Source organism: Leopardus geoffroyi, chromosome C1, assembly GCF_018350155.1.
Source record: "Leopardus geoffroyi isolate Oge1 chromosome C1, O.geoffroyi_Oge1_pat1.0, whole genome shotgun sequence".
Classification (NCBI taxonomy): Eukaryota; Metazoa; Chordata; class Mammalia; order Carnivora; family Felidae; genus Leopardus; species Leopardus geoffroyi.
The window spans coordinates 163,377,395-163,391,803 of record NC_059328.1 but is presented as its reverse complement, the minus strand read 5'-3'; the positions used below and the strand labels follow the sequence as shown (position 1 = coordinate 163,391,803).

The window sequence follows — 14,409 nt, the reverse complement described above, 5'->3', positions numbered from 1 at the left end:
TGGGGCTCTCTGCACAGAGGATGCCGTGGCAAGACACCTAACACCAAAGTGAGCGTAGGCCAGGACTGTCCTGGGGCCCACTGTGTGAAGGGCATTCTGGCAGGACAGCTAAGCTGAAGTAGGTGCAGCCTGGGGTGTCCTGGGGTGCCCAGTACAGAGGGCACCCTGGCAGGGCAGTTGAAGCCAATGGAGGCGGGAGCCAGGAGGTGCCCGAGCACTCTCCACTGGCGTTGCTCTAACAGGTCATCTGGAGCTGAAGTGGTGGTGCAGGCCTGGTGTGCTCCAGGGCGCTCTCTGCTTGTGTCACCTTGGTAAGACAGCTACAGCTGTAGTGAACGCTGACCAGGGGTACACCCTGCTGGACCTTGACGGCACAGCTTGGGCTGGTGTGAGACGGGCCTGGTCCCATCGCTGAGATGGCAGGTCAGCTACTCTCCTGACTGTGCTACGAGTTGGAGGAGGAATGTAAACTGTGGGCGCTCTCACCAGCCCCTTCCACTCAGAGGGTTCTGTCTGCTCCCCGGCCATTTAGTTGAGTCCTGGGGCTATTTTAGTTGTGTGTTTTTAAACCCCAGCCTGCTCACAGTCCCTGGTGCTGTCCCTTCCCACTGCAGTACACAGTTTCAGAGGTAGCAGTTTCCATCGTCACTGTCTGTCTGTCTTTCTTGCTATTCTCCATGCGGTCTTTTGTTGTGCTGAAGCTGTTCGGTCAGTCCGCAGTCCTTCAGGAGGAATTACTCTATAAATAAGTGTAGATGTGGCGTGTCCATGGATGAGGTGCATTCAGGGCCTTCCTATGTTACCATTCTGGACCCCAAGATCCAAAGCTGTGCTTTTAGTATCTGAATGTTACCATTGTATAGAACTTGCAGAATCTTGCTAAACCTGAACCAGGATTACCAAATAGTTAATCCAGTTCCTCCTCACCTTTCCAAGATTCTGGGCCATACCAGCTAGAACATTTCTTTATGGTGCTTTTCTGATGGAACGCTGACTTAGTTAACTAGAACGTTGTGTTCGTGGGTCTGTGGTATCATGGTGATGTTACAGAGGAGGTGGCTGTCTGTGTGAGGTCCTTCCGGTTTGCTAGAGAACACTCTTAGTGAGTTCTGACGTTCAGTAATTACAGATTTATTCCTTTGGCATAAGTGTGGGTCCCATATTAAAAACCAGGTATTTGTGGAAAAAGAAGTATAATCTGTCATTTGTACCTTAGTGTGAATAAGTTGATAAGTCTCTTCCCTGTAAGCAGGTTTTGAGGTGGGAAGGCGGAGAGAACAGGGATTACTCAGAGTTTGAGCCCGGGGGTTGAGATTGCCAAGACAGGATAAGGTGTAAGGATTGCAGAACGGTGATGCCTATGATGTGTCCTTAAAGCATCTCGTTACAATTTGACCTGAAGTTCACATTGCTTCGGCCAGTGGCCTTGGCCCTTTTGTGTGTCTCAGAGTCCCAGTAGACTAACCCCAATCTTGGAGATAAAAGTCCCTAGATACAAAGAAAGGAGGGAAACTTCTATTTATTGATCACTGTCTGTGCCAGGAATAATGCAAAATGCTTCCCATATATTATTTCACATAATTCCGGAAGTATTTTTAGTCAGTTTTACACGTAAGGAAACAAAGACTGAAAGAAATCAGTGATGTGACCAAGATAGGCCACAGCCAGTAAATGACAGGGTTAAGATCAGCACGTTTGTCTGGCTCTGATCCCCTGATCCTGTTGTACTACACTTGGTGGAAATGAGAGACTAGTTTAGCATAAATTCAGTATTACTACTAGACAAACAACAGTGTGATGGGTGAGTGGTGGAAATTTCTCTGAAAAACAGCAAATGTGTTCCCTTCCAAGGTCACCTGTTTCCCACTTCTGTTTCTTATTCCTCACACAACTGTCTCCCACTACACACACGCCATTTTTGTAGTCCACTTCTCCATATTACAGATGGTATGGACAGAGGTAGAAACAGAGAGGGTTGTGGAATCTGCCTGTTCTCGGTTTCTTTTTCCAGGTTAGTCTCCCTCATTCAGGTGAATGTACAAAAGTGGTATCAGTATCAAGGATGGCCAGAGTTAGGTCTAAGGCAGGCCAAAGAGTCGCAGTCAAAATGAAAAGCTAAGTACTGCTGATGTTTCCAGCAAGAATGACCTTGTGGGAGATGTGCCCTGCCAGTTTAGATCCCCACCCAGCTAAGCCACTTTACCGAACCAGAATGTGAGGGGGCTGTATCCCTAACACCTAGGATTTATCTCCCACTCTCATTATAAGCTAGCAGAAAGAGCTTCCAGACTTTGGAGACTGAACATAGGGATTCACATAACAAAGTTTTGACTTCTTGACTATGACCGTGAGCATTTCCTTATCTATAAAATATTCATTATACAACATACTCCTGGGATTGTTGTGAATAAATAGGACAATATGAAATATGAAACAGTGCTCCTCACTTCTTCACCAAATGCTCATAATCTTTTACACTTTCCACCCTGCTTCCCCCCATTCCCGCTCCCTCAGCTAATATGCATGTTATCAGATCCCTTTTAAAAGATAGGATTGGGGGTGCCTGGGTGGCTCAGCTGGTTAAGTGTCCAACTCTTGATTTCAGCCATTATCCCAGGGTCATGGGATTGAGCCTTGCGTCAGGCTTCATGCTAGGGGTGGAGCCTGCTTGAGATTCTCTCATATTCTCTCTCTCTCTCTCTCTCTCTCTCTCTCTCTCTCCAGGGTCATGGGATTGAGCCCTGCGTCAGGCTTCATGCTAGGGGTGGAGCCTGCTTGAGATTCTCTCATATTCTCTCTCTCTCTCTCTCTCTCTCTCTCTCTCTCCAGGGTCATAGGATTGAGCCCTGCGTCAGGCTTCATGCTAGGGGTGGAGCCTGCTTGAGATTCTCTCATATTCATTCTCTCTCTCTCTCTCTCTCTCTTTTTCAAAAAAAAAAAAAAAAGGATTAGGACTAGAATTTGGGAGATTTGGTAAAGACCATAATCCATAGGGAAGGTCAGGAGTTTCCAAGCATGTCTATAAGGTATAAACCAAAAGCAGATTAATCTACCAACTCATCAAGGACGAGAACCTATGTCTTATACTCCACAGCATAACCTGCAGCTCATATTTGGCCCGGCACCCCTGTAATACCGTCACTTAGTGAGTTCTAACTATCTGCAGACAGTCTTTTCCTCTTTTATGTCATCTCTTGTAAACTGCCCACTGTATGTATGTAAATGAGGTAACCAAGGCACTAAGCAAATCTCCCGAGGTCAGGATTTAAACTATAGTGTTTCTGATTTCAAATCCTGTCTTTTTTTTCCCCCTAATGTACCGGCTGCCAATAAGAATGGCTCCCTTCATTTGGTTTTGCTTTTTTAACCAAGTACTTAATGGACCTTTATTTGTGCACGCTACTATGCTAAATTCACGGTTTATACAAAGATGTAGAAGACCGAATCTATGTGAGTAGCTTCACAGGAACTGTGATAGGAGGTAGAATGTGGTACATCTCATAATTAATGAACAAGTGAAGGCCCCTGAGGCGCACGGAGGGGTAAAATCACATCTAATTGGTGATCATCACAGGTTCAGTGAAGGAGGGTGTGTGTGGACGGAGCCTTGCAGCTTGCGTTGCCTGTTGTATGCGTTGCGCACTGAACTTGAGATCTAGGGATCTTAGCTTTTACTTTTTCTTACCATCCGTTGTTACTCATTGCTTACTCTGTCTTACCATCTATTGCCGCTCTTTAAAGTCGAAAGGAGAAAATAACTGGAGGAACCACCTTGAAGAGAATCTGCGAGGAAAACAACTACCCAGACTTTAAAATTTCCTCTCATTTTCTCATTTGCTTGGATGGATATACATAATGCTTAAGAGCCCGACTCTTTTCCACCCACTGCTGGAGGCCTCAGTTCTTTCAGCTGTAAAGTGAGGATAATATGTGCCTCATAGGAATCTTCCGGTGGATTTAATGGGCTTCTGTATGTAAAGTGCTTAGCTTAGATAGGTGCCTGGAACATGGATATTTAATAAAAGACAACCATAATTAACAGATGCTCTAGTATCTAAATGTGACCAGATAAATATAAGAATGACTGGTGTATATTTGGGACATCAGAGCATTGATATTAGTTCTAAATTTTAGAATTAGCAGTTCTTAATGACTTGAGAGCTCGTGCAGCAAAATTAATGCAGAAATTGCATTATGGCAAGTAGTGACCAAACCCCTAGCCCTTTGAGGGTAGCTAAGAACTTCTTCCTGAGCTGTTGTTTTCTATCTCCTTATTGCCCTAGGTAGCTGCACAAATTGCAGTTAACCCAGTGTGTCCCAATGAGGCACAAAAATTATTCGGGAAGAACAGTGTGACTGTGCAAAGTCAAATGTTCACTCAGTAAACAATGACAAATGTTCACTCTTGCCCAGCCAAGAATTTTCTCTACCATTAGTCTTTTTATGCTTTGATTGAACTCTGGTTACCACAGCTGAAGGACTGGGGATGGTCTACAATAAAGAACCTTGATCAGAAATACTCAGGAAAATTAAAAAAAAAAAAAAAAAAAAAACTACTTTGGGTACATGGGTGATTGTTTTCTTTAACTTAGTAATGTAAACATGAAGTGTTAAACACTGTAGAGAAAAAAAAATTAGTGTTCAATTTGCCCTTGAAATCTGTTTTTCTGGGGTCTACTGAGAACCAGATAAACTTCACCTTGCATTGTACATGATTAAAGAGTTGGCTGGCATTTATATTTTTAGTCATCACATGACAAACTAGGTCTAAGCTGAAAAGTAATTTAGGTTAGGCAAGGAAAGTTCTTTACATTGTATTTTCTCTTGGAATGGCATTTTTTTTGTACTATTAATCACATAAAGATATAAATTTATGGAAATGAAACATCTATAGGCATAAATATTAACTTCTGCCTTTTATTCACTTAGAAAAAATTTTAACTTTTTTTTTTCTTAAGTATATATTTTTTTAGTAATCTCTGCACCTAGCATGGGGCTCAAATTCACAACCCGGAGAACAAGAATTGCATGCTCTTCCAACTGAGCCGGGCAGGTGCCCTAGAAATTTTTTTTAAGATTAAGACATTTTAAAAATATGTATGTATGTATGTATGTATGTATGTATATATGTATGTATGTATTTAAGAGCACAAGCAAGGGAGAGGCAGAGAGAGAGAATCCCAAGCAGGCTCCATGCTGTTAGCGCATGGAGACTGTCATGGGGCTCAATCTCACAAACTGTGTGATCATAACCTGAGCCAAAATCAAGAGTCGGATGTTTGACCCACCCAGGTGCCCCAAGAGTAAGACATTTTTAAAGAAGGCACTATAGACTCAAGTAAATAAAAAAATATTTGGGGATGTTCAGAAAATCATTCAGTATTTCTAATCTTCAGCATGGTTTAAGGACAACTTCGTGCCCTAATTAAACTAGAATCCACATCGGGCATCTACCCTCTATCTCGCTTACGAAATCTGAGATAAACAGTCTGTGCTAAGCAAACGGACTGAATTCATTTAAATATGGGTTTTGATTCTTTAAATGCAGTGTAACAATTAGAATCATAATGGGTCAGCTTAATTACTGTAACCTGAGGAAACAGATGGGAGATGTTTAGGGAACCAATATGGGAAAATGTGAGCTTCTTATATCAGTTTTGCAAAAAAAAGTATAGGTACTTCTCTTAAATGGAGCTGGGTTTGAGTCTCTTACCCAGCACCCCTCCCACCGTTTTATATCAGCAAACAAGTATCCATGGGTCCTATAAGCACAGTTACATCTGGGACCTGTGTACATGAGAAATTATTCCCAGCTGTCTCCCACGATGACCTGGCCTCAAGCTCTTTGAATTAAGAACGTTGAGACTAATAATTAAAGATTGGATCCATTTAAGTACAGATTCACAACAAAACTCCTCCTTGCAGGGAGACTAAACTGACCACTCCAGGGTGTGTTAGCAGTGTTATATGCACGCTCCTTGTTCTGCATGAAAATAATATGCTACCTAGTTAAACTCCTTTTCTTTTTCATCAAAATACCAGCTTTTGCTCATCTTAAATAAAGTTGGGTTTTTGTTAACTAACTTCAGTCCATAAGCACAAAGGAGGATATAGATTAGCCTTTCAAAATTTACCAGGCAGTGATGGTAAATTCTTCTGGTGCTGTATGTTAATCATCCTTTGCTTTTAATAGGTAAACGAAATATTCCATATTTTAATAATGCATGACTCATTCATTGCTCATTGTCTTCCCACTGATTTTTTTTTTTTCCTGCCTTGAGCCAGCAAGAAATCTTACATGAGAGGAGGGAGGAAAAGAGACAGAGTTGAGGAATACAACACTTAAATACTGTTGCTTGATTTTCATTGGTTATCTCCTTTCTTACGGTGACCAGTCTAATCCAGCCTTCCTTGTCAAATCCCTTCCCTCCCCACCCTCCCTGCTAGGGGCTTCACAGGGTGTCTGTTGCTAGAAGCTGACTACAGGCAGTATGTAGGCATCTTTCATTCAGAATGGACAGTAATATAGTGAATAGAGAAGAAAGCTTTTAGAAATGTATCATTTGTCAAAATTGCATGGCTTTTAAAAAGGGACAGAGAGATGCTGAATGCTTTGTATGCTAGCATCGACTCTTTATTTCTGTTCAGACTCTTAAGTTTTCAGAAGCTTAAATATAGAGCCCTTTAAAAAAAAAAAAAGGAAGAAAGAAGAATTTTTCTGGTTAGTCGACCTCTTTTTAAGAAGTGCTTCATCATCCTCCTCCACCTCTCCGCGATGTTTCTCTGCAGCTCTCTGTAGATTAGGGTTCTGTGCTGGCTGGCAGAATGCTCATTTGTTAGCTGAATAGAGTTCATCGACAGACATAGATCAATATAGGTTTTATTGCTTTCCTGCGAATTCCAAAATGCCATCCAAAGAGTCTTGGTCGGGTAGGAAAACTAATAGAGCTGCAGTTCACAAATCAAAACAAGAGGGCCGTCAGCAAGATTTATTGATAGCAGCCTTGGGAATGAAACTGGGTTCTCAAAAGTCGTCTGTGACAATCTGGCAACCTCTGAAACTCTTTGCTTATTCGCAGTTGACATCACTTGTTAGAAGAGCAACTCTGAAAGAAAACGAGCAAATTCCAAAATATGAAAAGGTTCACAATTTCAAGGTAAGAATATTTGTTTTTAACCTTTTCTTAGAAGAAAGGAAATGCACATTACTTGAATATTAAAGGAATAGCTTTTGATGTCTTTTTCAAACTAGGATGACTGGACTAAAATATTCTTACTATTTAAGGAATGAAGATGTTTTAAGCATGATTTTATTTAAGGAATAGCTGACTAAAGCTAATAGAATCCAACTCCATTTTCTCTAATGCTGATTTAGTATTCTGTTAATGGTAAAGTCTTGACTGACATTTAAAAGGTCTCATTCAGTAATGATTTTGGCACTATTTTTATGATGCAAATCTGTCTAACTACCTTTGTCGGATATTTCATGAGAGGATTAGATCTGATCTCCGTCCGGTTCTGGTGAAAAGCTTTGGCTGTAAGAGGCGTGTGTTTTTGCATCTGGATGGAGCAGATGGTCTGCATTTCCCACGGTTTCTGTCTTTTCTCCTCTGTTAATGCACTGACCACGAGCAGAGGAGGGTGGCCACCATCGGGCTGTCACTGCTTGTACAAGCAGCTTCTCTTTACTGTTTGAGTACTGCTTTCCCCTTGTATGTGTTTTCAATTATTGTGTTAATGTGTTTTACTAACTATAGTCATCTTTCGTCAAGCCGGTATGTGTGTTGCCTGCGTGTGTAGCATGATGGAAGGCCTTGAACTTCAGTCGTTTGCAGCCTGGCTGGGAAAACCTAGTGTGAGGCTGTGCACGAGAACAGCCAGTGACACTCCATGGGTGGACGCACCAGCAATGCTAGAGTAACTTCACAGTAGTTACACAACTTTACGATGAAGTTTTCTGTTTTCAGTGTAGACAGAATGTCACTCGTTTTAATACAAGAGGGTATACGGTTTCGAAAGGTGATAGGCTGAGAAACCCTAATCTTCCATTTACTCATTTATTCAGCAGAGGTATTCATTCAGAAGGTACCAGGCTCTATAGTAGAAAATTTCATTTCAGATTTGCGATTCATCCTGATTTTTAACGCTAGCATTTATTTTACTGAGATGCTACATACCAAGCCCCCAATATGCTCTACTTTTTTAGTGAGGAATAGATTGTTTTGATCTTCAGACCATTTGAGGATAAAGGGTAAATTCTAAAATGTTTGGGTTGTATAAAGACTGCTACTATATCAGGGTAAACCAAATAGCATTTTCTTCTCCCTCTTTACACAGATTCTTAGGGAACTTACCTTTCAACTAGTATCTTTGATTTTAAATGAAATTGAGACCATTCAGTATGTGTATCTAGTCTCAGCCATATCTTCCATTTATGAACCTGAACAGTACATGCAAGTTAGTAGGCCTCGGCTGCTTCTTGCACAACAGACAAACTGGTCTTACGGGGTTTCTATGAAGAGCATGACCCCAAGTAAATTCTTTTGCAGATATCAAGTTGTGTGCATGTTAGGTAAAAAATAGCCATTGAAGTTCCTAAGCAAGAAACTATGCATACTGTTCAGAAATGGCTGAGATTTTAAAATGTATCTCCAAAGATGCCACCTCTGGTGTGTTCAGCAGGAACAGATTGACCTATTAAGCCATTTTAGTGCTAAGTCAAGTTCATTGATTAAAAGCAAATAGTAAGTCTGTTCAGGGATTTGCATAAACAAGCACATTCTCTCTCTGTTTGGTTTTTATCTTCCAGTAATTTCTCAATTTTAATTTAATACATGGCTTTAATGAGCAAATTTTGAGCAGCCAGAAAGTGCTGGCTCTGGGACCAGTTGTGACCCTTAGCTTGTTACCCAAACTGTGTTGGGGTGGCGGGGGGGGGGGGGGGGGGAGAAGGCACATTAAAAAAGAAGTCTGCTTCCTTCACCAGAGCTGAAAAATTAAAATCAAGTGGGCTTTTTTTTTTTTTTTTTTAAGTTATGCTCAGGAAAGAGTTCACACTGGTGAAGTTGTGTTACATATTTTTTATAGTTGCTAATAAGGTCAGAAGTCTCACAATTTGATTCTTTCCATTGAAATTACTCTTTAAAAAATTACTTCTTTAAAAAAATGTTTCTGTGGGGTGGCATTATAAAAAAGAGAAAAGAAAGGTGGGAGGGGTAGTCATACTTGACTTCCAAGAACATCCCCGAAAGAATTCAGACTCTGTGGCAGGAGCACTTCTCTCCCACACAGATGTTCACTTAGAAGGTCACCGCTTGTGATATGTAAGTCTGTGCAGTTCAGACATTTATAATGGGAAGAACTCTGAGCATTTATATGGCGATAGTCGTTCACACGGCCTTGCCATTGACTATTTTCTGTGTTGGTAAAAGTGGATTCTGCTGACCACAAGCCCACTCTCCAAAGCCTCATTTCAATGTGCTTTTCTTTTTTGCTTCTTGAACTGCCTGGTTATATAACATTGCTCTGTGGCGTTGACCAGCTGCCAAATCTCATTTCAGAAGGTGAAGCCAAGAATGCCTTATACCTTTGGTGAAACTCACTGAGGTGAGATACCAAAAAAAAAAAAAAAAAATCAACCGGGCCCAACTCCAGACAGGTGTTTTGTTTTTTTGAGTTTTTTTAATAGAAAAAAGTGAAACAAAGCAGGAAGACTTCCCATTTACTGTTATGTAACATGGCCTTTTAAATTTTTTCTATTGTTATTTGTAAGGATTTGATGAAGAATCAATCACAAGTAACATAGTTGTCTCTCTTAGAGAGGTCATCATTTAAAAAAATAAATGTACCACATCCTTTAAAACTGAATACTTTATAACTTGTCAACATAGGACGAAAATAATTTTAACCCTTTCCTGGATAAACCTCTCATTTTAAGAACTGCCCCTGTCCTCACACGAGAAAGAGAGACAGAGAGACGAAACAAACAAGTGTTAATTTCTTGAGCAAACTCAAAACTCAAAACTAAACAAAACATTCTCTGACATTAAAAGTAAAACACAGGCACTCCACCAGCAGTGACTACATCCTTACATCCTCCATCTGAGGCTCTCTGGACACAGTGATAACTGAGACCCAGCCCTGACCCTCAGGAGCTGATCATTTGTATGACCTTGGGCACACCGCTTTCTCTTCAAACCACTGCTGCTTCTACTTCGGAAAAATCGAATTTCTGGTACGCGTGAGGTACACGGTAGCTCCTGTTTTTGTTATTACAACTGACCCCTAAGTGGGCATTTTTTCTGAATGCATACCAGGACTTTTTCTTGCCCAGGTACGGAGGTCATGATACAATTGAGAACCCTGGCATGACTGTGGGGCTAAAGAAAGCTCTTGCTTCTCTCTTCGCTCCCAGGCAGAGTTAGATGTTATGTAAGAGCAGTTGCATGTTCATGCACCAACGAGTACAGTGAAATCCTCTGTATGCCTCTTCCTCCCTCCAAATTTAACTATTTGGTGTTTCGTTTGGTATAATCCAAATAGCTCTCTAAAATAAAGCTTCCGTAGGATGCAAACAACCACAGACACCTGGCTACTTAGGCAAATGAAATAATTAAAAGAACATTAAGGATTATAGTGAGAGGACACTTTAAAATAGGAGTTTAGTCCTTTTTTTCAAGGTAGTCTTGAAGTGGCGACTGGTTCACTTTAGAGTCTCAGATAACTTGCATTCTGCATATAAATGAAAGATGTGACATATCAATGGATTGAATGTTGCCGGGATAGTATGCAGGCAATGAATCCCGAAATGTGAACTGATACTATAATTAAATAAGACTATAGCATGCACCTTATAATATTTAATAAAATTACTGATCGAAGACCTCCAGTCCTGGCACACAGACCAGACATTCTGCTGTTTGACAAACTGAAGGATCGAAATGGCCAGCTCTCCTGCTGGAAGTGGTCTCTCCTTCCCTCTGAAGGACACAGGTCCAAGCCCTGTGGTCTTCATTTGATACCCGTTGAGAGTAGATGCAAAATGAACCAGCAAATAAAAACAGAGTTAGTGTGAAACATGGGGTTAAACTACATGATCTAGAAGGTCTTTTACAGCTCTGAAATTCTCTTTGGGCACCTGGCTGGCTCAGTCAGTGGAGCACGTGACCCTTGATCTCGGAGTTGTGAGTTCGAGCCCCATGGTGGATATAGAAATTACTTAAAAATAAAAGCAAAAATCTTTAAAATTCTCCTGATTAAATATATCGAGGCCATTAGATTTATTAATACAATTACCTTGTTTTCCACTGTTAAAGCTTTACTAAGGCCCATATGAGGACAGAATTTTAATATGTTGATTTCTAAAAAGAATTAAAATAACCTATATATGAAGGAATCTATTTTTTAAAGGTTTATTTATTTATTTTGAGAGGGAGAGAGAGAATCCCAAGCAGACCCCACGCTGTCAGGGCAGAGCCTGTCGTGGGGCTCGACCCCTGGAACTGCGAGATCGCAACCTGAACTGAGATCAAGAGTCAGATGCTCCACCAGAGCCACCCTGGCACCGATGGAGGGATCGTTTTTTAAACCAGTTATATTAACAGTCTGCTGTACAGTCAGGGACTGTGGCCACCGTTGTATTATCCCCACCAGCAGTCGCACCACCACCAGCCCCATTTCTTTAGCAGAAACATCTGCTGAAGGACTAAATGGGCACACAGTATGACAGGAAGGGACTGTTGTGGTGGGTGGTGGTGGTGATTGCTGTTACTTTGAAATCACTTCTTAGGCAGCAGGACATTTCAACGTAAAAATGCGTCTTCCACGATTTTAAGACCTGTATTGTTACGATCTTTCAGTCAGATTCGTGTGAGTTGTTTAAATGCAGGAAAACTCCTGATATCATCATGCGGTCTTATATTTGGAGGATCTGTGTTCACGTTTTAAGTGGTCAGAAATTTGAATATCGTTTTGAGTCATAAAAGCCTTATAAAAGAAATTAAATGCAGTGTGACTGATGTAAAAGGCAGCCTGGAATGTCTCACTGTTAAACATCGTAGACACTCCATGTCATACCTACAAGAGGAGCAAACAGACATTTTAAAGGAATAAGTGTTTTCCTCCAAATAGAATACCGAATTGAATTTTATATACATATATACACACGTACATATATATACGTATTTCTAGGTTATACAAATACATGTATCTGTAAATCCACACAAATTCCCAGTTCTTAATGTGGGTCACTTGCAAGAGAAGATAAAAATAACAAAGCTCAGTGCAGAGCAAGGGCTCTGTCTCCTTAGGGCAGTCGTGGAGGGAAAGTGGGAGGTTGGACAAGACCATCGATAAGATCCCTGTAGGCACTATTTCAGTTGTTATTTGGTATAGTACTTATCAGATGCTACAGAAGCCAAAAATAACACATACTACTCTGCTTTTTATTTCTGTCCCTAACGGTGGTGAGGAGGACCGCAAAGACTCATGCATTTCCAGGCTTCTACGTTGCCCCCAGCATTGTAACCTCCTCAGCCTCGGCCCCGTGGATCTTTCTCACAGTTTGTAATGCTGGCTGAGGAGCTGGTTATGACGCCTCAAGTACAAGGCCAGAGCAAAAGGTCATGGGGAAGGTTACTTAACGCCACAAAATAATCCAAAAAGAAACGTTTCGCAAGTTTTGCACATTGTTGCTTATACTTCTCCGTAGCCATTTTATGAGGCTAGGGAATTTAAAATGTTAATCTTTTATACTACTGGAAGAATTAATATTGCTAAAATGTCCACACTACCCAAAATGATCTTCAGAGCCAATGCAATTCCTGTCATAATCCCAGTGGCATTCTTTCCAGAAATAGAAAAAATCCTAAGATTCGCATGGAACCACAAAAGACCAAAGCAATCTTGAGCAAGAAGAAAGCTTGAGGCATCAGTATTTTCTGATTTCAAAATATATTACAAAGCTACAGTAATCAAAACAGTATGGTACTGGCATAAAAACAGACATACAGACCAATGAAATAGAGCAGAAAGCCCAGAAATAAATCTATGTGTCTTCAGGCAACTTATCTTCCACAAGGGTGCCAAGCACACTAAATAAGGATAGGATAGTCTCTTCAATAAATGATGCTGGAAAAACTGGATGTCTATATGCAAAAATAAATAATTGGTCCCTTATTTCACACCATATACAACAGTCAACTCAAAATGGATTAAAGACTTAAATATAAGACCTGAAACCATAAAACTACTACTAGTAGAAAATGTAGGAAAGAAGCTTCTTGACATTGGTGTGGGCAGTGATTTTTCAGATAGGACACTGAAAGCACAGGCAACAAAAATAAAAATACACAAGTGGGATTGTATTAAACTAAAAAGCTTCTGCAGTAGTACATCCAGGACTCTGGAAGTTCATCCTCCTGCCCTGGCCGCCACTTCTCCCTTCCCTCAAAAGTACCCCTTCTAATACCACGTATCAGTTTTGCCCGTTTTTGACTTTTGTGTAAACAGAAACATACAATGTATATGTCCTTGTGTCTTTTGTTGGACATATTTATGAGATTTCACCCATATTGTTCTGTCAATTGTTTATTCATGTTCGTTGCTAAATAGTATGTCATTGAATGAATAAAACACAATGTGTCTACCCAAAAAAAAAAAAAAAAAAAGCTTCTGCACAGCAAAGGAAATAATTAACGTGGTGAAAATGCACATATGGAATGGGAGAAAATATTTGCAAACCATACACCTGATAAGAGGTTAGTATCCAAAATATATAAGGAACTCCTACAACTCAATAGCAAAGAGCAGCCCTAGTTACAAACAGGCAAAGGACCTGAATAGTTACTTCTCAAAAGGTACACAGATGGCCAACAGGTATGTGGAAGATGCTCAACATCATGAACCATCAGGGAAATGCAAATCAAAACCACAGTGAGATGTCAGCTCACACCTGTTAGAGTGGCTATTCTCAAAAAGACAAAACATGGCCAGTGTTGGTGAGGCTGTGGAGAAAGAACCCTTGTACATGGTTTATGAATGTAAATTGGTGTAGCCATTATGAAAAACAGTATGGAGGTTCCCCCCAAAAATAAAACCACCTTATGATCCAGCAATAGGTTGCCTTTTCACTTTGTTGATTGTTTCCTTTGTAGTGCATTAGATTTATCATTAGATGTGGTCCCAATTGTCTGTTTTTGATTATGCTGCTTTAAACTTTGGAGAGAGATTTGAAGTTTGTCTTTCTCACAAGGAGACTGTTGGTGGAACTAAGTGCACTGGTTTTTTTTAATGTAATTAAAAAGCAATTAAAAAAAAAGGAACTTCAAGCCAGCCTTGAAATTAAAATGTAGGGTTGTCACTTTTGAACATCTTAAGAGAGAACCTGGCTGCCTCCCAAAACCAGTTCTG

The 14,409-nt window shown here is 40.6% G+C and overlaps 1 protein-coding gene across 4 annotated transcripts in view; it reads left to right on the top strand.

Annotated features, from left to right (window-relative positions):
* Nucleotides 1–14,409, top strand: part of CHN1 (chimerin 1) — a 207,905-nt gene that overhangs the window by 152,382 nt on the left and 41,114 nt on the right. For all 4 annotated transcript variants that reach the window (XM_045480260.1, XM_045480261.1, XM_045480262.1 and 1 more), the window contains one exon: nucleotides 7,080–7,157. In XM_045480260.1, coding sequence (XP_045336216.1) covers nucleotides 7,080–7,157 — 78 coding nt within the window. The remainder of the gene's footprint in view (nucleotides 1–7,079; nucleotides 7,158–14,409) is intronic.